Raw genomic sequence first — 26657 nt, forward strand, 5'->3', positions numbered from 1 at the left:
AGAAAGAAGCCGGCAGTGCCGCGGTTATCGGCCCCTGACCCGTGCAAGCTGCACGGGGGATGCAAGCTTTCGTGAATTTCCTAGATCTGACCTGGCGGGGCTGCGTAGCAATTCAGTTTGCGTCTGCTTTTTGGGCCGATGCTTCGATTTCCCTGCAGCGATCGGCGTCCTCGGTGCACTGTTGGTTTGGTGGGTAGTGTTCCCGTCTTTGCTCTTAAACGGTGTCTGAAAATGATGCGTTGAAACGGGACCAGGTGATGGTGTAAGTGATGTAGTTATTTGCCTGGCTCTCTCCTGTCCACTGTCAGTTGTTCAGACTCTCCCTCCAATGTGCTTTATCTTCGAGCTTTGCCTTTGCTATTCAAAAACATCTTTTGAAATATTTGAGCTGGTTGTGTGGGGGTTATCAGACACCAGTACTTGGTACAAGAGCAAACAGGAGGCCGCTGCTTCAGCTGTTGTTAGTGTAAATATCGGGCTTCCCGTTAACCACGTGTCCGACTCGAAAGGAGGCAGCGCTTACCCGCTTCAAACAGAGGTTGGGGTAGGTGGGTAAGTTCTGGTTCAGCACTCGGTCTGAGCGAGGCTTTGGCCTCTCCCACTGCAGGAAGCTGCTGAAACTTGGGAGCGTTTGGTTGAAGTATAATGTCCATTTTCACTAAATATCCCCCCTGTCCTGGTGCCGCTTCCTGCGGCAGCGTTCAGTGGTGGCTGCAGCGCTCTTTCGGGCTGGGTGCTCGCGAGACGGCCGTGTTCCTGTCCGGCAGCGTTCCGTGTGCTGCCCCGAGCCCACGTCGGTGTCTCTGGGCTGGTGGCGCCGGTGCCGCCGCCTTGGCGCAGCCAGAGCGGTGCGGGCGGTGCACACGGAGCGTTTGTCGCAGCTCGGCTCTCCCTGCGAGCTGGGTGATTCTCGGCTGCTGGCGGGGGCAGGATTGCTCCCAGGGACGTGTATTTACTGGCGATGTGTCACCTCGCTGCTGAGATCCTTCTCAGCGTGGGTCTGCAAGTGGCAAGATCATTTCTTTTTCTCACACGTTTTTTGGATCTGGTGCATTCTGCAAAGTGTAAACGTTTCACTGATCCTGGTTTCTCTCCTCCGGGCAGCTTGGCTTTAAAGGCCTACAGCATCGGAATAATTTAGACCTTGTTTTGCGGATTGAAGTGTATAAGGAGGTCTCCTAGAATATTAACAGGACTTATGCTTAGGAGTTGATTTATTTCTTTTTTAATATATGTGTGCCTCTGAACCCTCATCCTTCGCTCGAGTGGGTTATTTTAGTGAATTAAAGGAGAACTTTGGCTGGAAGCAGCAGGTCTGAGCATACTGGTGTGAGAGCATCCAGCTCGGCGTGTCGCCTGCCTTGTGTTATTTGGTGTGTGAGACGTTCGCATGGAGCTGTCGGTGTGGGGTACAAAGAGGGTGAGGCTGTCCCCGGGCAGCCGCGTGTGCCGCACGCGGGAGTGGGCTTTGCTTCCCCATCCACGGGTGTTTGCAGAGTGGGAGCAGGCGGGATGGGACGGAAACGCTGCGGAGATGATTTATGGCGGCAGAGGCCACCGCGGGAGGGTCCCAGCAGGGCCAGCTCTGCGCCGCCGCCCAGCCTGCAGCGCGGCTTTGTGTGCGGCTTCATCCCCGTCACCTGGAGCTCCAAAACTGCTTTTGCAAGCGACATGCTGCAGAGGTGATGCGCTGCTCCACGGCTCCCGTGCCTGCCAGGGCCAGGCAGGATCCCTGAGCTGCGCCCGGGCGGCCTGGCTGCTCAAGGTCAAGGTGGTGATGGTCCGTCCCAGCCCTCGCGCTTGCAGTTCAGCAGCAGCTTTGCTGCATCTCTTAGGGAGGGTCAAGTGGGAGCCAGGAGGCAAAAGTTCCTGTTATTGCGAGGGGATCGCGGCAATTATTCTGGTGCTTTTTCACTTTTAGATTTGTTTTGAGCAGCTCTGCAGCAGCGCGGCCCCGCAGATGTGCCAGCACACGCTCGGGGAGGCTGCCCGGAGCTGCCCTTGCGCTCACCCCAGCGCAGGCTTTGCGCTGCCTGTGCGCGGCTGTGGGAGCTTGTTCCTGCTGACGGGGGGAATTCAAACCCGACCTGCTCTGCTGGACACATTGGCGGGGCTGAGGGCTTGTTTTGTGACTCCTGGAGCTGTTCGGGGATGCTTTTGGAGGCAGCGTCAGCCCATTTCCTAACCTGTTGTGGTTAAGGTGTTGCTGTGGGCACAGAGTTTTGCTGAAGGCAGCAGCGTGCATCATCTGACAGAGTTCTGTTCCCTCTTGTTTCATGTTTCTGCAGTTAATTTGGAGAATCTTCTCAGTTTTCCCTGATGAGTAGAATTCGGCTTTTCCAAAGAAGCTGGCTGCTTCTGCTAGCATGGTTTAATCCGTCCCATCGTTTTGATAAGCCTTTTATTTCTTTTATACATATTGACAGGCTGGAACTGCTTTGGACACTGGCCAGCCTTGTGTGTGTTACTGGCTGGCATTACTTGGGGGATTTCAGGCGGGTGTGTTGTCGTGCGGTGTCATCAGCAGCAGCACATTGGAGCATCGCAGGCTTAGAAATAGCTCTGCTTTTAGACTCCAGTGACAGTGCAAAATGAAATGACAGCGTGAAGAGTCTTTACTGCTGTAAATGTAAGAAAGGGAATTTCAGGGGAAAGCGGTGGTAGTTTGGGGCGGTCTCGACTGTGGAGTTGTGTTTCAGATGAGATACATGTCTCTTCTCTTCCTTTCCCTCAGAAGGCTGCAAGTCCCTGGAGCAGCTGAACCTCACGCTGCCCGTGGCAGGACACCCCGCGTCCCCTGCCCACCCGCTCTCAGGATGCCCCGTGCCCAGCGTGCCGCCGGCTGCCGAGCCCGTCCCGCACCTGCAGACCCCCAACTCTGACCCTCAGACCATGGCCCGGGAGTGTCCCCAGAGCTCCAAGCCTCCCAGCGGCTCCAAGTCCGGGCTCCGCAACACCACGGGCTGCCTGCACGCCTCCGACAGCAAAGCGGCCGGGGGCCATGCCCACCCCAAGCAGCAGCGCATCAGCAGGAGGAGGGCGACCAACGGCTGGATCCCCGTGGGCACGGCCTGCGAGAAGGCCGTCTACGTTGTGGTAGGTGTCTGCAGAACAGGGTTTGGGGTGTGTGTGGCTGTAGCCATTGATGCATCTTCAGGGGACTGAGATCGTGAAGGCTTGAGAGCGTTTTGGGTCTTGCTTCAAGGTGGAGATGACCACTAGGTGCCCTCTAGAAGCCCTTGGGCACGTTGTGAATGGGAGCAGCAGGTAGTGCGTTTTGGCTGGGCTTGGAGGCCGAGCTGCTGGTGGCTGGTTTTTCTCGTGCGCTCTGGTGTGGTGTTGCAGGGGCTGTTTGGAAAGGAAGGAAAACCTGCCGCTCCCGTGCTAGCATCAGCTGAAATGCCGTGCCGATGAATCCTCCCGGCTCTGGCATTTGCAGAGGTGGCACCTGCCCCACGTGTGAGCCCATCCTATGGAGAGATCGTCCTGGCTTCTTCCTCCGGGGTTAGGGAAACCTGCTGGAGAAAACGAGGGGTGTTTTAGCCTCGTTCTAAGGAGTGGCTGTCCCTAAGGTCGCTCTCCTAAGGTGGTTCATCAACAGGGATCTCCCAGAGAGCACAGAGGACTGAGACAGCATCCTAGAGTTCTAGCACCCAATATCCTCCTCCTTGTCACTTACACGGTAGCACGGCCAGTCGCTCCTTCAGGGATTTCTCATCTGTGCTGTTGGTTTGTTGTGTTTGGGGGCAGAGACTGGCTTCTGCAAAAGGGAGGCGCAGGTGAGATAGTTGTATTCTGCTTGATTTGAATGTGACAGCCACGTGTGAGCTGTGAGCACTTGGATGCTGCTCCACAGTGGACTTTGTTCACCTATGAACACCCCACCCATAGAAAAGTTAATTCATTTGACCCGATCTTTGCGGTTCTAAACCAGCCTGGTGGCAGCAGGAATGCCGCAAGTGGTCTCACGCCGTTTGGCGTCCCTCGGAGATCTCTGGCAGTGGAAGCACGTAGCTCTGAGAAGGCTCAGGCAGCTTTTAAATGTGCAGCAAGGCCAAAGGAGCCTCGAATTGGGGCGGCAAGCAATAAACTCGCTCTTTGCCTGTGCGTTCAGGTTGCTGTATTTCTGTGTGTGTTCCAACGCTACAGAACGAACCAGAGCCGGCCGTTCGCAAGAGCTATCAGGCTGTGGAGAGAGATGGGGAGATTATCCGGGTACGAGACACCGTCCTCTTGAAGTCAGGACCCCGGAAGAAATCGATGCCGTATGTTGCCAAGATATCGGCGCTGTGGGAAGACCCCAAAACAGGTACCGTGCCAAAAGAGAATGTCTTTCTTTCTGCTTAAGCAGGTGAGGGTGAGCTGGGAGCCAGGAGGTGGTGCTCGGGGGAGCTGTGGGTCTGTTGGGGTGTGCTGCTGCGGGTCTGTTGGGGTGTGCTGCTGCGGGTCTGTTGGGGTGTGCTGCTGCGGGTCTGTTGGGGTGTGCTGCTGCGGGTCTGTTGGGGTGTGCTGCTGCGGATCTGTTGGGGTGTGCTGCTGCTGGCAGGCTGAGGAAGGGGAAAAAACAAACCACAAACCCGGCTGTGTGTAAGAGAAGCGGCAACGTGTGCCCAGGCCCATCTTGACCATGGCATCCTGCAACAGCAGTTCTGGCATTACCTGGGCATTAATGCTGCAAGCAACAAGCTTGGATGAGCATCTTTTTCAGCTTGTGGTCTGGGTGGATATTTTTTTCAGATGGAAATGTTTGATTTGGGAGGTTTTTTGTTGTTTTTGTGCCTAAGTGACCTCTTTGTGATAGTGTAGCACAAGTAGAAGGGGGTGGGGGTGTAATAGAATAGCAACGTGACCGACTTCATACAGCTTCTTGCTGTAACAAAAGGACACCTAGTTCAGCATGAAATATTGATCACGGCACAGCTGGCTGTGCGCGAGCGCTGTGGGAGCGAGAGGGATGAGGCGGGAGGACGAAGCGGGATACTGGGGAGAAAGCACCACAAGAAAACAGACCTGACGTGTTTTACCAACCCTTCCTGCAGGGGAGCTGATGATGAGCCTGCTGTGGTACTACAGACCGGAGCACACGCAGGGCGGCCGCAACCCCAGCATGCACCAGGTAAAGCCACCGCCTGGAACGGGCCGAGCGCGTCCTGGTGCGCCGGTGTTTTCGCAGGAGGGGGGGTTGGGCTGAGCGTCTCCCCGCCTTCCCGGCGGCCTCAGCCTCTGGGCGCTGAGCATGTTTTGAGTCTAACAGAGCTGTCACTTGGCTGTGATGCAGCTGTTACCAGATGTGGTAGTGTCCTACAGATGGGCTTTTCCCCAGTTTACTGTCACGTGGAGAAACTCTGGGCTGTAACAGAAGCTGCTGCATTCTTTACGTGGCCACTTCTGTTAGGTTTTAGTGTTTCTCCCTTTAATCTGAAAAAATCCTGCACATCAAGTGAAAAGTTGTTTTGGCTGCTGCCTCAGGAGTGAGGAGAGTGAGTTTATACTGAATGGGGATCGGATGCTTTTCCAAAAAGGGCATTGTGATTCACCCAGAAACGCGCAGCTCGTGCAAAACCTGCTGCGGTTGTGCAGGACATTGGGATCTGTCCTGTGCTGCCGGCTCATCCTGAATCCCTTTATTTGCTGCTTAAACTCCAGAAATCTGTGTTGTGCGGAGACGTGGGTCCGTCATCCTCCCCCTGGATACATCTGTGATCAGAATTAAAGCTTGACTTGGGATGTTGTGCCAGTGTAATAGAGTTCGCTTTTTAAAAGGAAAAATGTGTGAATCATTATGACTTCATGCCTTGCTCTGCTTTGCACGGGCTTGTGTAGGGTGACAGAATAAGCTGGTTTTAAACTGGGAATGGAGAATTCACTGCACCTAAATACTTGGTGCCTTTTTCCTTTCTTTCCCCCTGCCATTTTTAAAGCGAAGGGGTGAGAGCAGGGCTGGAGGATGGTGGAGAATTGTACCTGCCCGACTTGCAGGGCACAGATGAGTTTCTAACCTGACGTGTGGTACTTTTATCACTTTCCTGTCCGTAAATGAAGTGTGGCTGTATCCAGTTGCGTTTCACTGTAGAGAGTGTACCAGCAATCCGGCCAGGAGGCATTCAGCCAGTTTTTTGCACACCTGCTTAATTGCACAAGACTTCAAACGAGAGTGTGCTCTTGGGGCTGAGTAGCTGGGACGGGCTTGCCAGAGATGACTCAGATAGTCTTGATTTAAGGAGTCGACCAAAAGCTCAACGTGCAGGAGCCAGGTGTGGCGTTTTCGGGTCCTGTGGTGCAGCACGTCCCCAGACGCTGACCCTTTCCCGCGCCTTTCCTTCCAGCTGCTTCCCCTGCTGCCAGCAGAGGCAAAACCCACACGCATTGCTTCCAGCCTTGTGCAGCGCATCCGTGTTCCCAGAAATCGTCTTTGCTGATCTAACCACACCTGAATTCTTTCAAAGGGCTCTGGGTTGCCCCATATCTCACCTGTCCTGCCCCAAGTTTCATCAGTTACCTGGGGAGAAAAAGGCTGTTGCTACTTCCCTTTCTAATTGAGTTGGGATGAGGAGAGGGCTGGAAAAGGAGGGATTCCTCTGGTGTTGATGTAGAGATGGATTAGAAAGACTGGTGGTGTGTCACAGTAAAGGCAGCACAGTGCTTTTCAACCTCCGTGTCAGCTCCCAGCTGTACAAATGAATTTTGCAGCCCAGGAAGGGGGACGGGAAGGCAGAACGTCCCTGCAGGGTGGGAGTGCTCCGGGCTCCTGGGGTGTTCTGGCTGGTCTGCATTGTCCGCCGTGGCATCCGCCGGTGCCTCTCGCGGGGGCTTTTCTCTTTGTGCGCCCCTGCAGACCCCTGGTGGACTTCACCTTCCTCCCTGTCACCTCAGTCCTCGCCATCCCCAGGCAGCGCAACACACCTTTCCGAACGCCGCTTTTGTTTTTCCCAGCGCAGCGTTGCGAGGCTCGTGTCCCGGGAGGCCTGGGGGCGCTGCCGCGGGCTGGCTGCCCCGCGGAGCAGGGAGCCTGGGCTGGCTGCTGGAGCTGCGCCGCTGCTTCTGGAACACGGCTGCACCTGTGGGATTTGACACTTGGCCTCACACAGTGTGCCGGGCAGTGCTAAATGATGGGAGATATAGCTGGTGCACGCTGCAAATAGGTCACAAAACACCTGGGAGGCGTCTGGATTATGTGAAATGTGACCTGTAAAGAGTATCTGCAATGAGCAGGCTTTGATAGACGCCCTTGAAGTTGCCGGGTGAGGGTGTGGAGCTGGTCCCACCTCCCCGCGGCTCCTGGCCAGCTGGGTGACCTCCTCTTCCTTCTCTTGCAGAATGAGATCTTTGCATCTCGGCATCAGGATGAGAACAGTGTTGCCTGCATCGAGGAGAAGTGCTACGTGCTGACCTTTGCAGAGTACTGCAGGTAGGTGGTGCTCTTGACCTGCTGCTCGGCCCCTGCCACTCTTGCCGTTCCAAGCAGCACCCGCAGAACTCGGCCAGCCCTCCAGACTTTGCTGACCACAGCCTGTGAGTGCTTCTTCCGCATGAGATTCATTACAGATCTGTTTTGTGTCATACAGAGGCCGTAAGAGGCTCACAGATGTTTGCATTTGTATGACCTTGGTACTACAGCTTCAGTGCAGGAGAACCCATCACTTGGATCTCAAGCCAAAGGAAAGCAGGAGATGATCGTATACATCCGTCCCCTATGGGACATGGGGTGCCAGAGCTCCCCACGCAAGCCGCTTGTCACTCCTGTCAGTGTTGCTACGAGACACGAGTGTCTGTGCCCGCAGATCCGGGTGCTTTGGCAGCAGCATCACTGGCAGCAGCGACGCCCGCTCTTACCGTTCAGCTCTTGCTGATCCAATCGAAACTTTGTCACTAAGAACTTGCGAGCAACCCCATTCAAGGCTGCCGTCCTTTGGGTGGATGTGCAGGGCAGAATGAAATTGGGGGCTGAATGGACACTCAAATCCATAATGTGAAATAGTGCTTTAAGTCCCTTTGGTTGTGCTTAGTGCGTGTTGTTGGCCGTGCAGTCTCAGCGCAGCGGGGATGTTTAGGCTCTTGGTCCTCCTGCTCCTGGCCCAGTGCTTTGCTGTTAGAATTTCTAAAGACAAATTGTTTTACAATCTCTTCATAAGCTGAATCTTCTTTGTTGTTCTGAAAACTAAAAAAACAAACAGATGAACAAAACAGCAAACCAAAAAACAACCCCTAAGCTTTGGCTCCGAACAGCTCGTGTCCTTGCTAACAGCGCAGCCCTCTGGAGCAGCTGCTGGCAGGAATGTTTGCTGTGCTGCCTGGGTAAGGTCACCTTTGAGAGAGGTTCGCTGAAGGCATCCAGAGTTCTTCATTTGCTTAAACAACAGCCTGATGCATAAGCCTTTTCTGGGGCTAATTAACAAAAATGAGGCCACGGTACTAAAAGCAAGGTGGATTAATTGCAGACACCTTTTGTACTGTTCGGCACCCCCCAGTATACAAATAGAAACCGCTGTGCTGCTTCCTGCAGCTCAGGCTGGGATCAAAAGTGATCGCTCCTTCACGTCCTCCTCTTGAGCAAAGCTTAATTCTCCTTTGCACTCCTCCCCTTGCCCCACCACCCCGCACCCTGGGCTTCTGATGCAGAAGGTGAACCGAGCCCACGCTAACTGCTCGTGTCGTTGCCTTGCAGATTTTGTGCCTTGGCAAAGCGTCGAGTCGAAGGGATCCCAGGCAGGAAAACCATCATGGTTCCTCCCTCGGAAGAGTACTCCACCCCGCTGCACCGCAAGGTGCCCGAGGACACGGACCCCGAGCTGGTTTTCCTCTGTCGTCACGTCTACGACTTCAGACACGGGCGCATCTTGAAGAACCCGCAGTAGCGGCGTTGTGCGGCGGGACGGCGGCGAGGACGAGCGGCACCGGCGGGCGCTCCGGCGTGTCTCTGCGCTCTCGACGAGCTCCCCGGTGCCGCTCGCGGACCAGGGTGCCCGGCGCTCTTTCCTCAGACTGAAAAGCGTGCGCGGGAGCAGATCCCTGCGGAGGAAGGCAGCGGTTGAAAGCACAGCACTTCATGAAAAGCATAAATGAAAATATATACGTATAAAATAAATATATGTATATAGATATAGGTACTTGCATATGTAAATCTATATCTATATATGTATCTAGAGATGCAAATATTAGGAGGGGTTCACAAGGGGATAAAAGCCAGTAAGCTGAATGCAGAGCCATCACTGGTTGGAGAGGTGGAAGGGTGCAGGGGGATGCTGGGGCACTGTGCCCGCTCGGTGCTTCTCGTGCCGCGGGGTGAGGTGTGCGGCCCCAGACCGTGCCCTGGGCAGAGCGCGGGAGGCTCCCGTGTCCCGTGGGACGGACTGGGAGGATTCCCGGCGGGCGAGAGCTTCTGCAGAACACAACCATTCCTTTGGGAGCCACCTGGGCGCAGAGTGGCCTTGGGTTGTGCTTGAGCAGGTTTTGCTCCAGCGGGGGAAGAAGCTGCCCTGATTTTCCCCTCATCTTTCTCTTCCCCTCCCCTTGCTGTTCTGCTCGTTGCCACCTGCACTGGGGCTGGGGAACGGGCTCCAGCGCGGAGCAGGGAGGGACCGGCGGGACCGCAGGCTCAGCATCGCGGTGCGGAGAGCTATGTCGCGGTGCTGCGGTGCGGAGAGCTATGTCGCGGTGCTGCGGTGCGGAGAGCTGTGTCGCGGTGCTGCGGTGCGGAGAGCTGTGTCGCGGTGCCGCGGTGTGGAGAGCTGTGTCGCGGTGCCGCAGTGCGGAGAGCTGTGTCGCGGTGCCGCGGCGCAGAGAGCTGTGTGTGCCACAGCGCGGCCCCACAGCGGTGCCAGCAGCCGTGCCGCTCCAGAGCTCGGTCAGAACTGCGTGTGCTCGTCCAAGGATGGCTCTTCCCCAGCAGCTTGGGGGGCTCTCGCGATAGAAGTGAGTTTACTCTTTCTTCCCAGTTTGTTTTCCTGTGATATCGTTTACAGCCCCTGTTTAACCCCATACGTCTTCAGTGTGAAGAAGCCTGAGGCTGGAGGGTGAAATGGCAAACCCTTGAGTGTTCTTGGCTTTTGAAAATGTAACCCACCCCCCGATGTGTCCCGACCCCGGCCGCGCTGCCTCGCAGCCTCGCCTCTCCCGGCCCGGCCCCGAGCAAGCTCACCAAAGTGGCTTTCTCCTCCTCAAAGGAACTGAGCATTGGGAAAGGTTCGCGTCGACAAATGCGACCCGAGCCCCACAGATATTGTTGCCTCTTGCCTTACGTGTATAGATCCTAGATAGACGTTCGTTTATCTTAACGCCAACTGTTTGAGTTAATTCTAAAGCAAACCAAAGGACAGTGTAACAGTCCGTTGAGTCGCTCACACCAGGCTGGGAGTCTGTTTCTAGATTGCACTAACGCAGAGAGGGAGAATCGGCGCCGTCTCGGCCCTGTTCCTGCTGGCTGGAGCCGCTCAGTGAAACTAGGGATCTGCGTTTTTCCCGTCTTTTAGGGCTTCTGAGCCTGTGCTAACCGGCGGCGGTGTTCATCCTGCTCTGGCGGTGGGAGCAGCACGCGTGCGGTGCTGGCGCGGTGGGGCGGGAGGGCTCGGCGGTCGCTCTGCCGGCTGCACGCCTGCCTGGCCCGCCAGGAGAGCACACAGCATCACCCCTGCGCCCTGGAGACAGCTGGTTAATGCAGGGGTTCTCCGGAGACTTGCTCTACATACCAAAGAGAGGAACATGTCTAGAAGATGACTTGAGAGGAGAATACGAGATCTGGGCAGAGGGCACGCGTGTCCCTGGTGTCAGTGGGTGGCTCCTGCTCAGTGGTGCAGAGGATGCTGGAAAAGCCCCGTTTATTCTTGCCTGGGTACCCCAGCTCCGGCAGGTTCAGTCCTCGGTATGCGAGCAAGAATTTGCGGGTGAAGCATCTTATCTCATTTATACCTCAAGATACTGTTACTGTCAAAGTAGTTGCTCAGATTTCTCCTTAACGATGAGCTTGTGCACTGGTGGTCTCTTGAACAGGGCTGCTGATGCGGTGGGGCCGTGTCAGGGTGGCAGTGGGGAGCGCTTTGGGGTGAAAGGGCGGGGAGGTGGCAGCAGGGTGGCCTGTGATGCTGCCGGAGGGGACGCAGGCGGACGCTGGGGCAGCAGAGCAGCTCCCCCGGGGCCGCGGAAGGGGCTGGGGACCCTCAGTGCCCACATGGCCCGTGCAGGGACCCCTCTGACCACAGCCCAAGCGGTGACCTGCCCGCGGCCACCAGACCTGCCCCAAGGGCCACCAGCCGCAGGGCGCTCCGAGAGCCGCCTGCCAGGCGACCCTGAGCATCCCCGTCAGGGAGGGCTCCAAACCCGCAGCCAGCCCTGGAGACCGCAGGGACTCACCCGACTCCTGCCCGCCCTGCGCCCGCCTGTGTCCTGGCTCCTCAGGCAGAAGAAGTTGTCCTTCCCTGGGTCCCCAAGGGGCTCCGCTCCGCGGCGGGAGGGGACAAATCCCCAATCCTCTCGCGTTAGAATCCGCTTCAGGCCAAGAACATTGTTGGAGATTCCCGCGGTTGCTGATGCTGTTGTGCAAACAGCATGTAAATGAATCGCAATGTCTTACCCATAATGAAAAATATTTCATGCTTTTTTAATCTATTAGATATGGAAATATTTTTTGAAACTGAAAATGCAGCCGGTAGAATTTAAATTGAAACGTAATACATGTAAAATATATTTTAGTTGATAATTTTGTAAAATGCACTTTTTTTGTGTCTCTTCTCTGGTTTCCCAGATCTGTATTTCAGTGTTTACAGATGGAATGAGAACATTCCCTATACCCTCCTTCTGTGAGAAAGATATATTAGAAGTAATTCTTAAAAAATAAATTTGCAAAATGGTATTGATTTAGAAAACAAACGGGTGCCGCGCTGTTCTCCTCCCCCTGCCTGCCCGTTCCGCTCGGGCTCACCCGGGGCCGCGGGGACCTCGCTGGGGCCGCGGGGACCTCGCTGGGGACTCGGGGACCTCGCTGGGGCCGCAGGGACCTCGCTGGGGCTGCGGGGACCTCGGGACGTTCCTGGCTGGACCTGTGGGTGGGATTGGGGTTTGTGGTCGATCCCTGCACCCATTGCGGTCCTGAGGAGCTTTGCTAAGCGCAGCTTAGCGAGCGGGCGGGTTGGGCACGGACCTGCAGAAGTGGATAAAAATGAGAGAATCCAGGCTGAGAATGGAAACCATCTGGATAATGAAGTGTATTAAACTGAATTATCGTCCCAAAGGGAGCGAGGAGCTCGTCGTGTGACGTTTGAATGTGCAAGCTGGTGTGGGGTCAGTGGGCATGATACTCCTGACCCCACAGCCTTGGGTTTTTGCTGAGGAGCCAATTTGAACATTTCAGGTTGTATTTAAGGCAACTCAGCTGCCCCAGGGCATCGGTGATGTGGGTACCGGGAGTGGAGCAGAAAGCTGTGCCCGTGCGTACCCACGGCCCCGGGCGGCTCCCGCGCCACGCCGGCCCGGGCCAGCCTGCCTTAGGGCTTTAATTAACACCAAAACCCAGAGAAGGCTTCTGTGCCGCAGCTCCTCCCGCGTGGCGAGCCGTCCTCAAAAGGATCATCTGTGGCGGACTGAGAAGTTGGGATTAACGTCAAACAAAATTGGATTTACTGCTGAAATCTGCTCCCCACGGGAGCCGCGCCGAGCTGGATCTGGCTCTCCCGCGTCCCGCGATTGATGAACTGCAGCTCTGGGGCCGCGTCTGCTGCTGCCGGGGACTTTCTGCTGGCCCCGGGGTCCCGCTGGCCTGGGGGGGACACCCTGTGTTGGCAGAGGTGACCTTGCCCGGCTGTGACACAGAGAGGCGAGTTGTCACCTGAATCCCACTGCCTGGGCCAGCTGAGGGTCTCGCGGTGGCTCCACAGCTGGTTTTAGTGACCTGGCGGTGATCACGGTCACTGGTGGAGCTCCTCGTTCCACATACAACACCTGGAGGCGACAGCATCGCCAGCCTCGCGGGAGCTGCGGGCGAAGGTGGCTCTTGGGGTGCTGGGCAGGGGGGCTGCAGGGGCTTTGGGACAAGGTTTGGGTGCGGGGTCGAGCACACGGGATGGGCGGGAGATGGTCAACAGCTCCTCCTGAGCTTTGGGAATTCAGTGCTCTGGGAAGCAGGGGCTGGTTTGCCGTGTTACCGCTGCCGTTTCCGCGGGGTCGGGGATGCTGGCGTGGCTGCTCCTTCCGCGGCTCACGCTCCGTTTTGGAGCAGCTGCTCAGCTGGGGAGCTCCAGCCGCGCTCCGCACCGCGCTCCGCACCGCGCTCCTCTCGCCCGCGTGTCCCGGCCAGGCCAACCCGCAGCGGCGTTCGGGACTCGCTCCGCTTGCCGAAACGTCTTCCCACCCAGAGCAAAAGCCACAAGCTCCTGTTTACATTTAACTGCTGCTTTAATGCCGCTAATTATAATTGACTGTAATTACGCCAGAATTCATCCCAGCCGAGAGAGGGGAGCGATTTGGGCTGTCGTGTTAACGTGACGGAGCGCTCGGTTGCTCGCCAGCTTGGTTGCGCTAAAGCGGCTGCTGATAAATGGGCTGTGCTGGAGGAGCAGCGCGTGAGGTTTGTCACAGCGGGGACACATCAGCCCCGGCAGAGCTGGTGCCACCCGGGAAGGGACACGTCCCCATAGCCACCTGCTGTCCCAGGGACCTGCCGCCTGCGGGATTCCCCAGCTTTACTCTGCGCCTCTCGCCCCATGGATGCCGGGAAAAGGCTCGGCCTGCCGAGCTGGGGCGTCCGGGACATGAGAACGGAGCAAACACTCCCTGGTCCCCACGCGGTGACAGTGGCTGTGTCACCGCAGGGTGAGTGTCCCCACTTCAGCTGTGACCCTGCAGCAAAGCGAGGCACCAGCCCCTCGGCGCAGGCTCTGTCTGATGGGAGAGCACCCATGGCATCCCACAGCCCCTTTTGCGTTGCTCCTGCACCGGCTGTTTCATTGGAAGCTGAATAAAAAGGAGGTGAAGCTTTTAACGTGCACCTCGAGCTGCTGCTTCTGCCGGTCGCTGCATCCCCATGCCGGCGCTGCGGGACCGGGCTGGACCCTGCCCCTGCCATGGGTCACCCTGCTGTGCCGCGGGTCACCCTGCCCTGCCGCGAGTCACCCTGCCGTGCCATGGGTCACCCTGCCGTAGGTCACCCTGCCGTAGGTCACCCTGCCCCTGCCATGGGTCACCCTGCCGTGCCATGGGTCACCCTGCCGTAGGTCACCCTGCCCTGCCGCGGGTCACCCTGCGTGGCACTGTTTGCCCAGAAATGTCCAGATACGTGTTCCCAGAGGCGATAAAAGCTTCGGCAGAAAGGTAATTCCCGTCTGGCCTGGGGAAGGGGCTGCGCTGGAGCTGATGGGGGGACTGAGACTCTGCAGACCCCAGAAACCGAGCTGAATCAGCCCTTCCTACATGAATTGTCCCTGTGATGCTGTCAGGGTGGGTGTACACAGGGCTGGAGGGTAATGCTTCAAACGCCAGCCTGAAACGTGGTCAAGAGCTCTGCAGGGCTCTAAACCCAGCCCAGGTCCGGCTCAGCGGCCAAGGGGAGCGCGAAAACACCAAGGATGTTGTTGAGAAAAAGGGAAGCAAAGAGCCCAAAATCACGGGAACGCAGGAGAAACGAGGTTGGTGTTCCCTGCCTCGCTGGGAAATGTGTACATCCCCATCCATACGTTCCACATGGGACGGGACCTGCATGGCTTTGCAAAGGAGCCCCTGGTGTGACGCGAAGTCATGGCCTTGGGAAGGTAATTAATAACAGGAGGTAATTAATAACAGGAAATGCTGTAGGGGCGATGTGTGCAATGGGACGATGTGGCGGATCACAGAGGCGAGTACCGGTGTGGAAGCCAGGGGTGTGTTCGTGCCACTTGTTGCTATAGAGATGCGATGGCTTCTCCATCAGAGCCTCCAGTGAGAGCAGTTAATCCGTTTTTAAGAGGAAAGGATATTTAATAAAGGAAACAATTTAAATGGGATTTACAAGATACGCTGGATGGAAGCACCATTTATTCTGTGGCTTCGTATTTAATTTTAATATCTCTATAAACCTCTCCGGAGCGTTCTGCAGAAACAAGACGCAGTTGGAGCGGGTTCGACCACCCAATAATCCTTAAAAGCAAATCAATTTAACAACGTTGACAAAAGGCTGCGTCTCGATGAGGTTTTTTCTGCTCCCCGTGGCGGCAGGAGTGCTGGAATACGTGTGTTAGAAAACAGACCAACTGTCCTAATGCAGAGGTGGTTTTGAAGGGCTATCGAGCAAAAGCTCAGCAGAGCAGGGCAGGGGGTGCCCGCTGCCTCCGGCCCCGTGGGCTGCGTCCTCTCTTGTGCCACATTCCGGACGTTCTCCATGAAGCGCAGAAGTGAACGAGCTGATGCTTTGCACCCAGGCTGTGCCCCAAGTCTCTGCGAACCCCTAAAGGGCTTCCCCGTCCCCACAGCCGCCGGGGCTCGGGCACAGAGCACGTTGCCCTCAAAGCCCCTCCCGGTGGGGCGGGGAGGGACCTTTCCGTGCTCTTGGTTTGGTTTTGCATCCTGATTCGGGTTTGTCCTGCAGGGGAAGCGTGTGCTGGGCCAGCAAGGCAAGAACACCCGCTGAAGCAGCTGTGATCTGCGTTCCAGACGACTCTCCTGTTCGGTTAATGTGGTTTTCTGGACGTCAGGTACGTGTCACAAACCCCAGCGCAGGTGATGCTGCGTGTTCCTGCGGAGCCTTTGCTCTGAGCTGGCAGAGCAAAGCAGGACAGGAACCCTGTGCAAACACCCATCGAGCACCGGCTGCTTTGTTAGGAGGAGTTTTCTTCACTGACACGAGTTTTGTCTGCACCTGTAAATAACAGAGTTTCTAACACAAGCAGCTCATCAGCAATCGGCTGTTTTGGTGGAGAGCTGTTGGAGCGGGGCTGCGGCCATGGGGCTCTGCCGGGACGGGCTGGCGGCCCCTGCCCGCGGCTGGCACTCCAACATGAGAATTTCCAGCAAGTCAGCAGGATTTCCCGCTGGGAGGCGGTTTGTGACTCTTCCCAGGTCCACGCGCTGGGAACGTCACGTTTCGGGAGCACCGTGTGCTCCGGGAAGAGCCGGTGAGAAACTGCAGAGGGGAAGCTCTCCGTGTCCTCAGTGCCGCGGCTGGGCCACCAGGGCGAGTCCTCGGTCCCCCGAACGCGCTGGGGTTTATGTCTTTTTTGAAGACACAGAGATGGAGCAGCACAGACCCGGCTGTGGAGGCTCCTCCGAGAGAGGCACCAAACAGCCTTTTGGCAGCCCCTGAAGCCTGATTTGGGAAGCAGAGCTGGGTGTCCCCTGGCCTTTCTTAGGGCCTTTTTTGTCCTCCTTTTCCTCATATATGCCCGTGTGACCCCCCAGGCAGGGGACCCAGCGTCCTCTGCCATCCGTGGGGCTGGGGATAGTGATTGCTCAAGGCGGGGGACTCCAAACCGCCCAGAGCAAGGGTGATGTGGCAATCAAATGTTTGTCTGGGGGCTGTTTCTCCATTACCAAGCGCAGCTCCTTCCGTATCACGGCCCCAGTGCAGTGGAAGAGTCAGGTTGAATTAATGCCATGTTGTATAATTACAGCCTATAAAAAGGGAATTATATGGCATATTAGTGCCATTTATTTTACCACATTAGCTGTTTTCCTGCACGCAGACGAGCACGGTCAGGTTTAGTCCTCGCCTGCCCGTGAGATGAAAGCTGGGACACCCCGTGGGAATCACTTTCCCCAGGGATGTCCCTGTCTTGGGAACATGGGAGATGCTTTGGGGCCCGCGGCAGCAGCCCCGGTCACGCGTGGGGCTGTAACAGACGTTTCTGCCTCTGCGTTGAGGTGTAGGGGGAATGCTCACAATGGCTTATGTCTAAGCGTCTATCACACTTGGCTCAGCAAGCACAACATATTTGCAGGAGATGGTTGACCCTTCTGAAATTGTTTTCCTACAGGAAACAACGTCTCTCCCAGCACACTTACACTGAGTCGCTAATCCAGTCCGGTTCACTCTTCAGGGTTGGGTGGAGCATCAAGCCTGAAGCAATTCCCAATTCCGTGCTGGGTCCTGGTGCTGCAGCGGCCCTGCCACCATCCCTGCGCTGCCCGGCGTGTTCTGCGCCATTTGAGCGTGCGAGGGGACGGCGAGGCTGGTGCTGATCCCCAAAAAGGACCCGCGGGACTCACAACTTTATCACAGCCCCGGCAAGAGCCATTCGGCAGCCTCAGGCTTGTTGTAAAGAGCAGCAGCTACACCTCAAATGAGTCCAGAGACTTGGGGACTCTCTTGCAACACAGGTTTTATACTGTGTTGGGTTTAACGTGTGCTCGTATGGAAAACCAACAGTAAAACCACAGCTGGCTGCCCACACAGATGTTTGATGTGTGTGAATCTGGCAGCCCTGATCTGAAAGGGATTAGAGACTGGTCAGCGGCTTGTGGGGAATAAAGGGTAGAAAACGGGAGTTGTGGTGGTTGCTGACTCCTGGAATGGGCCGTGCTCACCGCGTTAGCCCGCTCTCCTTGGGGAGCGCCGGAGCAGCTGCCTGTGCAGCACCAGGCGGGCTCTGCCGATGGACATGGTTTCCCAAGCTCCGGCGCCCGCAGCATTTCTGCCCTGTCTCTGACCCCTGCCCAGCTGCAGCGTGTCTGAGCGTGCAGCGCCGGCTCCTGCGCTGTGTGCGTCCCGGGGTGTGCAGCCCCGCAGCTCCGCCACGGACCTGCCGTCCCTGCGGCCCCCGGGGGTGAACAGGCTCCTCTGCCGGGCAAAGCCGGCGCGGGACGAGCTGGTGCGGCTGCTGCGGCCCCGTGGTGTTGTAGCTGTTCTTGCACAGAGGAACCGAAACTCCTGAAATGGCTCAGCTGAAAAGCGATTTCATAGTTATGCACAGTGGAATGGGGAAAATCGGCACTAAGCTTGGCATAAGGTCTTTGCAAGTTCAGCCAGCTGCATATCAGTTAATTTGCAGTTGTAAGATAAGCAGATCTTTCAGCACCACATTTTCCTTGAAAATAGCGATTTTTGTTATGAGGGCGATAGACTGAGCCTATCATAACAATCTCAGAATTATTTAGCACACTCACCCAGCACGTTTGACTTGTTCGAATAGACCTTTTTACTGAGATATAAGAAACTCTGCCTTACATAGTGAGCTGGTTGTGAAACGGCTCCTGTGCTTATTCCCTGGGTTAAGAGGCTGTTATAGTGACTCCTGGACAATCTCTGGACACGCAGCCATCAGGTCTCTTCTTCCTTCGCTTGCTTTACTGTTGGATCTGGAGCCGCTCAGGCCGCTCCGTGGGGCTCGTTTGCCGCTGCAGGAGCCGCGGTCCTGTCGCTCCGCGCTGCTTGTTTGGAAGTTGGCGTCAGCCCAGATTGTTGTTCTTCATAGAAACCTCCTTTCTTTCACTGAGGTTTTCAAGGGGCCTCATGCATTCTTCTATTTTTGCGGTTTCTCAGGCCAAAATGAATATCTGATCTGACCCGAAGGGCCGGCAGAGCCTTGGCAGGGCGTGTGCAGTGCTTGTGGTGCCCATGGGCGTCCAGCCTTGCTCCCAGCCACCAGGACAGGGCTGTCCCTCTGTCTTTCCAGCCCCACTTTCCCTGTTAAGCCACCATTTCTGACGGCCAGGGCTGAATTCTGCAGCCTGCTTTAAACCCAAGTATGCCCTGCCTAAATGATGCTGGGAGACCAGCTCAAGGTAACGCATATAATATTGTAATGCATATAATAGTGATGCATTTTAATGTCCTTTTTCTGCTGGTGTGAATTAGCAGTGAGGAAAATGGCTGGAGGGCTGTTTGGCACCAGCTGGTGGTCACCTGGGGAGGGAGGTTTGCTGCTGCTCCGGTGCTCTGCAGGCAAACGCTGGCGTTTCAAAGTGTCTTTAAAAGTGCTGCGAGTTACAAAAATCCCCCTTGTATACCTGTGAGAAGTAACTGGGGAGGAGGCTGCTCCAGCCCAGGGTGATGGAGATGTGGCAAAGCACCTCCCTGGACAGGGCCTGTCCCGGCAGCTCTGGATGCCCATGGGTGCAATTTATTGTCACTTGGGGTTGTGAATGGTGGGGGTGTCTCTTCTGCACCATTTATAGGGACCTCAGGATTCCTATGGACGAAATGTGCAGCTTAAGTGCAGGCCATGGTACAATATATTCCCCTCTCCATGCCACGGGTGGTATGCGTTGGTGCAGTCGCAGTTCACGCTGGTGTTGAGATCAAGAGCAGATCCTTGGACCTGCCCTCTGAAATCAGAGCAGGAATCTGGTACCGCTGCAGAATGTGCAGTTACAGCGGTGCTGCGGGTGGCAGGGTGCATATACCACCTCTTCCTAGAGCTAACGCTATATTTACATCAAAATAAACCGGTAAAATGTAAAAGAATCTAGCTCCAGGCTCTCGCACTTCACTACAAACGCTTTGTCTGCCTTGGCTGACAAAACGCTCTTGGCTTTTGATCAAAGAAAACTAAGTGGAAGCTGTTTTTTCTCTTGATGTTAAGAAAGCTTTTGACAGAGAGAGTCCCTGCAAGACGAGTTAAGATGCACAGGCCCTGTGGTACGTTCTGAGAGCGCACTGAAGGAAAATATGCAGAACAATGCCAGTATGAAATGATTCGTGCTGCGGAAAGCGCTGGATGTGCAAACAGCATCCTCAGGGCTGGCTGAGTGCTCCGGCTCTCGGGCTGCCTGCATGACAAGCTGCTGGTCACAGCTTTGTGCTACTTAGGGCAAAGCCTTGGCGTTAAGCGGCTCCTTAGGTGGCATTAGGAGAGTGTCAGATTGGGGGAAATACCTACAAAGTTTTAGTAAATCGTGTCCTCTGGCTGTCAGGTGGTGGCACAGGCTCTGTGAAGGGCTCACCAGGTAATCCCATCTCCTTCTCCCCTATGCAATGCAATAATTAAGTGTGGCACAACTGCTAATTAAGGTCAGTTTGGCCTCATATTACAAAAACCGCTACAGCCACCTAATTAAAGGCTGTGCCACTGCACAGAGCCACCGAAGGGCTAAAGCCGAGCTGGGAAGCACCGGGCTACAAGCTGTGCTGCTGCTGCGACTCTCAGTAAGCGCCAGAGGGTTTGATTTTAACTTACAGTTTAGAAGTATTTTGGGGAAAGGGAAGCGTGTTGTGTTACTCAGCCCGTTAGGGGCGGGATGCCGGGCGGGTACCGACCCCCGGTACCGCAGCGCTGGACGGGGCGGGGGCGGCTCCACCGGCCCATCCCGGCAGGGACCCGGCTGCGGGGCGGGAGAAGTTCTACCGGCCCATCCCGGCAGGGACCCGGCTGCGGGGCGGGGGAAGAGGCTCCACCGGCCCCGTCCCGGCAGGGACCCGGCTGCGGGGCGGGGGAAGCAGCTCCACCGGCCCCGTCCCGGCAGGGACCCGGCTGCGGGGCGGGGGAAGCGGCTCCACCGGCCCCGTCCCGGCAGGGACCCGGCTGCGGGGCGGGGGAAGCGGCTCCACCGGCCCCGTCCCGGCAGGGACCCGGCTGCGGGGCGGGGGAAGAGGCTCCACCGGCCCCGTCCCGGCAGGGACCCGGCTGCGGGGCGGGGGAAGAGGCTCCACCGGCCCCGTCCCGGCAGGGACCCGGCTGCGGGGCGGGGGAAGAGGCTCCACCGGCCCCGTCCCGGCAGGGACCCGGCTGCGGGGCGGTGCCGCCGCCGCTCCCGTCACTACCGGCAGCCGCTCCGCCTCCCTTCCGCCTCCGTGGCCGCCGCCCGGCGCCGGGAGCCGCCGAGCTCCCCGGGGCGTGCGGCGCGGCGGCTGAGCCGCCCCCGGCCATGTTCCCCCGGGCGCCGCTCCCCGCCGAGCCCCGGCGGGACGAGTCCCGCCGAGCGGCCGCCGGTGGGCGCCGGCGGGCCCGGGCGCGGGGCGGCGGGGCGGCGCTGCTGCCCTCCATGCTGATGTTCGCCGTGATCCTGGCCTCCAGCGGGCTGCTGCTCATGATCGAGAAGGGCATCCTGGCCGAGGTGAAGCCGCCGCAGCCCGCGGCGGGGGAGCCGGCGCGGCGGGGCGGGGGTGCGGAGCCCCCCGGGGAGCTGGAGGCCGAGGTGCTGCGGGACGTCCGCAACCGGACGCTGCGGGGGCTGTGCGGGCAGCCGGCCATGCCCCGCAGCGTCTGGGAGCTGCCGGCCGGGCAGCGGCGCACGGTGCTGCGGCACCTCCTGGTGAGCGACAAGCACCGCTTCTTGTACTGCTACGTGCCCAAGGTGGCCTGCTCCAACTGGAAACGCATCCTCAAGGTGCTGGACGGGGCGCTGGAGAGCGTGGACGTCAAGCTGAAGATGGACCACAAGAGCGACTTGGTGTTCCTGGGGGACATGAAGCCGGAGGAGATCAGCTACCGCCTGAAGAACTACTACAAGTTCATCTTCGTGCGGAACCCCATGGAGAGGCTGCTGTCGGCCTACAGGAATAAATTTGGGGAGATCAAGGAGTACCAGCAGAGGTACGGGGTGGAGATCGTCAGGCGCTACCGCAAGAACGGGGGGAATTCGGCCGGCGACGACGTGACCTTCTCTGAGTTCCTGCGGTACCTGCTGGACGAGGAGGTGGAGAGGATGAACGAGCACTGGATGCCCATCTACAACCTGTGCCAGCCCTGCGCCGTCCGCTACGACTTCATCGGCTCCTACGAGCGCCTCAACGCCGACGCCAACTACGTCCTGGAGCGGGTGCGCTCGCCGTCCTTCGTCCGCTTCCCCGCGCGCCAGCCCTGGTACAACCCGGTGACGGCCGAGACGCTGCACTACTACCTGTGCAACACCCAGCGCCGCCTCATCAAGGAGCTGCTGCTCAAATACATCCTGGATTTCTCCCTCTTCGCCTACCCGCTCCCCAACATCACCAGCGAGTTCTGCCGGCAATGAGCTGCTGGTGGCGGCGTCGGGCGCGGGCTCCGCCAGGTTTGCCAGCGCAGCCGTCGCTGCGCGGCACACGCTGCCGCCGGCCCGTGGGACACACTTGGCTATGCATTAGCTCAGAATTTATACTTTCCGAACACTCTTTATATAAAATATTATATATTGCCTTTGCTACTAGGATACTTTTTGTAGTCCCAATTTTAATGTGTACATACGCCGCTGACTTCAGCACAAGAGCTTTTGTATATCTATTTTGCGTTAAATGCTTTTTTATGGCACGGTATGGAAAACATCTGTAAGGAAATTGAGAAGTGGGTATATTTTAAATATTTTTCCTGCTTTTTTTGTGTGTTTTGCACTACATAGTATGCGGCTGAATCGCAATTATGATTTAATGTAGAGGCTGATGTGCTAAAAATTAGCACTGTTAAAACCGGTCCTAGATTAGACAGGGTAGTTTTTCAGGTATGGGTAGAGAAAAGGCTTTTATAAACTAGGCCCTATTTATCCTCTCTTTTCTCATCTGTAGGTGCTAGTTAGATGAGGCTGGTCTCTTTTCTGTGACAGTATTAGTACCTCTGGGTTTTTATTATTATATTATTATGAGTTATTATTATTTACCATTGAAATAACACTAGCAAAAATACTTTTGTGTGATTTTAAGATTTGAAAGTACCAGCTATTTACCCAGCATTACGTATCAGATGCAATATCAAGCCATAACAACTTGCTCTTTTCTGTGTCTCTGAATGAAAGCAGTACGGAGTGCTGCAGAGATGAACTGTCCTGCTGCTTAGGGCAGAAAGCAGAGAGCAAAGCTCACCGCCTGGGGTGACCCCGCAGACCGCCCTGGGAAAACACAGTGGCCATGTGAGGATTACTCCTTCTTTTATAGATGTACACACTGTTTTTATAGCTGCTCCTATTTAATTATGACGGTTCAATGGCAGAAGTTGGGGAGATAATGTATGATGTCGTTCCTGGGAGGCTGTGCCCTCTTTTCTAATAAAGTTTTTATAGGAATGAGTCTGTTGCTTAGTGCTCTTCCTTTGCTATTAGTGTCTGTTTGTGTTCTCGGAAGGGCCTTCCGCCCTCGTGCCAAGTCCTGGCATAAATCTGTGCCAAACAGGCAGTTCCCGCGCCGGATAATTTGTGATTTAGGTGCTGGAGCAGCGGTAACAAGTGGAGAAAGAAATGTGTTCCAGATGATTGCGCAACGTGGGCAATAGGATTTGGCAGCAAAATAGGTGCCGAATTCCTGTGGAATTGGTAGAAGGCAGCTGCTGGCCGTGCCCTCACCCCCGCAGCCGCCTGCCCTGCACCGAACGGCTTCAAATCCGGCTTTGCCCTCCTTGCGCCCCGGCTGAAACCTGCACAAGTTCTGTCTGTCTGGAACGTTTGGTGCCCGGTGCTGGAGGGGCTGGAGATCGTCCCGTCCCCAGCGAAGGCACCAGGTGCCAGCTGGGAATCCGATTTCATTCCGTAAAACAGATGCCGATGGTGGGTGGGCTGAGTTTTAATTAATCCTGACCTTCAGGTCTCTGTAACCAGGACTAACCTGGTTCAATTTTACTGCCTTTGCTGCTGCCGGGCTGAGGGAACGGCTCCTGCTTGTTTAGTGACTGGCTTTTTAATTAAATGTTTATTTTGCAGTAGTTTTAGGGGTTTGTGCCGCTTGTTTGTTTATCTGCCGCAGCTTCTGTTCTCTCTATTAAATCTTCTGTCTCTCGTCTCTTGAACCCAGTTCATTGCACACAGAAGGATTTTGCTTTTCTTTGGCTGTCTCTTACTCCTTTCCTGGATAGCGTTGATCACCTTTTTCTCTTTAAATATAAGCAGAGAGCCTCCCACCTGCTTGGACCCTCCCGTAAGGACGCTTTAACGCAGGCAAAACCTGCAAACCCTTGGCGCTTGGGCAGAAGTTTGTCCCATACTTGGCAAAAATGAGCAAGTGTGGCAAAGCCCCCGAAAGCTGAAGCGAGAGGCATTCTGTCTCATACCTCTAAACCTTGTGTCGAGGCGACGGGCTGCCTTTGGTTTTCTTTGCTGCAAGTCAGCAAACAGGACAAATCCATCAGGTTTCCATTAGCGGTGCTTCATTTTAGCCATGGCCAAAAAGGATTGCTGAGGGAAGGGAAGGGAAGGGAAGGGAAGGGAAGGGAAGGGAAGGGAAGGGAAGGGAAGGGAAGGGAAGGGAAGGGCGCCGCGTCCCCCGGCAGCTGGGTTGGCTCTTCCTTTCGCCGGGTGTTTCTCCGGTGTGGGATAATGGGGAGCGAATTGGGGGCCTGGCAGCCGGTCCCTGTGGGCCGGGGGTCGGGGCAGCCCGAGGACAAACCGGGGAGCAAACACAGAGTTATCAGCTCTGCAGTTTACCCAAACCATTGAACGTTTCTGCTCTCTGGTCTGTTCCAGCTCGGCAGCTCCTTTCTCTGCCTTTCGGTCGCAGTCGCCCAGCAGGATAAAAAGGTGACCTTTTAACTTTTTAATTATTACCTTTTATCACTTGAATGCTCCAAACTCCCCCAAATAATCAACGTGAGGTTTTGTCACTGCATTTCTTCCATTTGTTTTTTCTGGTTTGGTGTGGATAAATCCCTACGGAAGCACGCCAGGGTGCGGGGAGCTGAATTCCACCTCGTTAGATGGACAGCTCCCAATTCCCTCTAAATTACCACAATGTTATTTTATTTTAATTTGCCATTAGTCCCTTCTTAGTCTTCTTGCCTCAACACAAACACAAAGAAGCATTTTATGTATTCATTAGTTTTGTAATGTATGTGTGTGGGGGTTCATTCCGTGCCCCGGTGACTCCTGGATCTGCCAATCCCTCCCCACCAAAGCTGGGAGGATCGTTTCTTTCCCCGCATCCTCCCATTGCTCCGGCCCCGTGGCTTTACCGCGGTGCTGCAGAGGGAATTGAGGGCGTTGTGAGTGCTGGCCATGAGCTGGGACTGACGCTTCGCTGCCCGTCAATCAGCGCCCGAGACACCCAGAGCCGCTAATTGGCTGCTAATTGCGAGGAAACTTGTTTAGGAAGGCAAGGCGTGATGAATCTGGCGGTGAAAAGTCCCTGGTAAGGTCAAGTTCCCTGATTCAGTGGTGGCAAACCGGGTGATGTGGCTGGTCTGCAGGTGAGAGTTGTGCGCGGTCCGTCCGGGCTGCTGCCAGCAGGCAGGAGTGCATCGCAGTGCATCCAGCAGGCAGGAGTGCATCGCTGTAGTTCATTGTGCTGTTTTACAGGTTATGAGCAACACATCTATTTAACAATGCGTGGCTTTGTGCTGGAGAGAGGACAGGGGCATGAAATCCTTTTCCTCGGGGCTGTGATGACCCAGCATCAGAGTGTGACTGTCCGGCGCTGTGCGGCACCTCGTCCCCGTGTCCCTCCTGGCCCCGACATCTCACTTTGCCAAAAGGAAAAGGTCCCAACAGCAAGTGAGCAGCATTTTCCACAGCCAGTTACCAGCTTCCTAAATTGTTGTAACTCACTGTTTTGGGATGAAATCACAAAGAATTTCTTATTTACACAAGCATGCATTTATGCTGTGCTCATTTCTGTGGTCTCTCGCTTCTAGAAGTTTGTTTATGATCAAGATGTTTTATCTATATACAAACAAACAAAAAAAAGGGTATTCTTGCTCTGCACAAAGAACTAAAAATAAGCAATTGCAACCTGTTGTAATTGTTTTTTTCAGTTTGTTTCCTGGGTGGTTTCTCGTAGCTCATCTGTTGTACTTGTGACCAATTTACTTGCTGGTGGCAAAGTCTGGGTAAGGTGATCCTCCCATGAAGTGAAATGGGCTAATTGTAGGCAGGTGTTCAGCACCCCCAGCATTCTGCTTTGTCTGTAACAGGGGAGAACAGGAGAACCACTCTGGTTTTGGCGTTAGGAGCTGCCGCTTCGGTATTCCCCTTCGCACAGGTCACGATCCCTTGCTGTTTCAAAGATCTCTTTCACCGTGTCGGCTTGTTTACCGATTCCAGTGTTATTTTGCCTGAAACACCTCATTTCAGCATACCTGAAACCCAGGGCACTGGGGTTTTGCAGTGCTGGGAATGGGTGTTGAAGCTCGGTGGTTTCACAGACGCACAAGAAATGGATTTAACTGGGATGATGTGGGAGATCCCGGCGGGTCCCGCCCAGAACCAGCTCTGGCCACGAGCAGCACCCGCTGAGCTGAGATTTGGCACCTGCGACCAGTGTCTGAGTTCCCGAGCCAGGCTCAGTGCCGTCGGCCACTCGCAGGGAGAAAAGCCTTTTATTGCAGCCCTGTTCCTCTGGTCCCCAGGCCGAGCTCCAGCGCGTGTGTCAGGCTTTTCCTCTTTCCTGTGGGCTTTTGCCAATTGCTTCTGCAGAAATAACCAACTTCCCTGCCAGGCCCCGCCGCTGCAGTAAATGCATTAACGCTGGCAGCGGCTCCGCTGGCTGCTCGCCACGGCCCCGGCGGAACCCAGCTTACCAAAGCACCGCGGCACCGTGCTCGGCTGCTCTAATGTACGTACAAGGTGTAACCCCAGCTTTGCTGCTGCTCTGATGTGCGTACAAGGTGTAACCCCAGCTTTGCGGCTGCTCCGATGTGCGTACAAGGTGTAACCCCAGCTTTGCTGCTGCTCTGATGTACGTACAAGGTGTAACCCCAGCTTTGCTGCTGCTCTAATGTATGTACAAGGTGTAACCCCAGCTTTGCGGCTGCTCTAATGTACGTACAAGGTGTAACCCCAGCTTTGCTGCTGCTCTAATGTATGTACAAGGTGTAACCCCAGCTTTGCTGCTGCTCTGATGTACGTACAAGGTGTAACCCCAGCTTTGCTGC

The 26657-nt window shown here is 55.9% G+C and overlaps 2 protein-coding genes across 2 annotated transcripts in view; both read left to right on the plus strand.

The window, feature by feature from the left end:
* Positions 1 to 8855, plus strand: part of BAHD1 (bromo adjacent homology domain containing 1) — a gene marked incomplete at its 3' end in the record, with an annotated part of 30815 nt that extends 21960 nt beyond the window's left edge. Inside the window, exons 3-7 of the mRNA XM_080345873.1 lie at positions 2735 to 3096; positions 4150 to 4309; positions 5040 to 5116; positions 7317 to 7408; positions 8666 to 8855. Of these exons, the coding sequence (XP_080201999.1) occupies positions 2735 to 3096; positions 4150 to 4309; positions 5040 to 5116; positions 7317 to 7408; positions 8666 to 8855 (881 nt within the window). The remainder of the gene's footprint in view (positions 1 to 2734; positions 3097 to 4149; positions 4310 to 5039; positions 5117 to 7316; positions 7409 to 8665) is intronic.
* An 11856-nt stretch (positions 8856 to 20711) lies between these two features.
* On the plus strand, positions 20712 to 22289 carry CHST14 (carbohydrate sulfotransferase 14). Its single transcript, XM_080346009.1, has one exon. It carries the CDS (start codon positions 20761 to 20763, stop codon positions 21847 to 21849), a length of 1089 nt encoding a protein of 362 aa, XP_080202135.1. The 5' UTR covers positions 20712 to 20760; the 3' UTR covers positions 21850 to 22289.
* The last annotated feature ends 4368 nt before the right edge of the window (positions 22290 to 26657 follow it).

This window comes from Nesoenas mayeri (genome assembly GCF_963082525.1).
Source record: "Nesoenas mayeri genome assembly, chromosome: 5".
Taxonomy (NCBI): Eukaryota; Metazoa; Chordata; class Aves; order Columbiformes; family Columbidae; genus Nesoenas; species Nesoenas mayeri.

What these genes read in the sequence shown, in the direction of transcription:
- CHST14 (XM_080346009.1), top strand. Translation starts at nt 20,761, where the DNA reads ATGTTCCCCCGGGCGCCGCTCCCCGCCGAGCCCCGGCGGGACGAGTCC.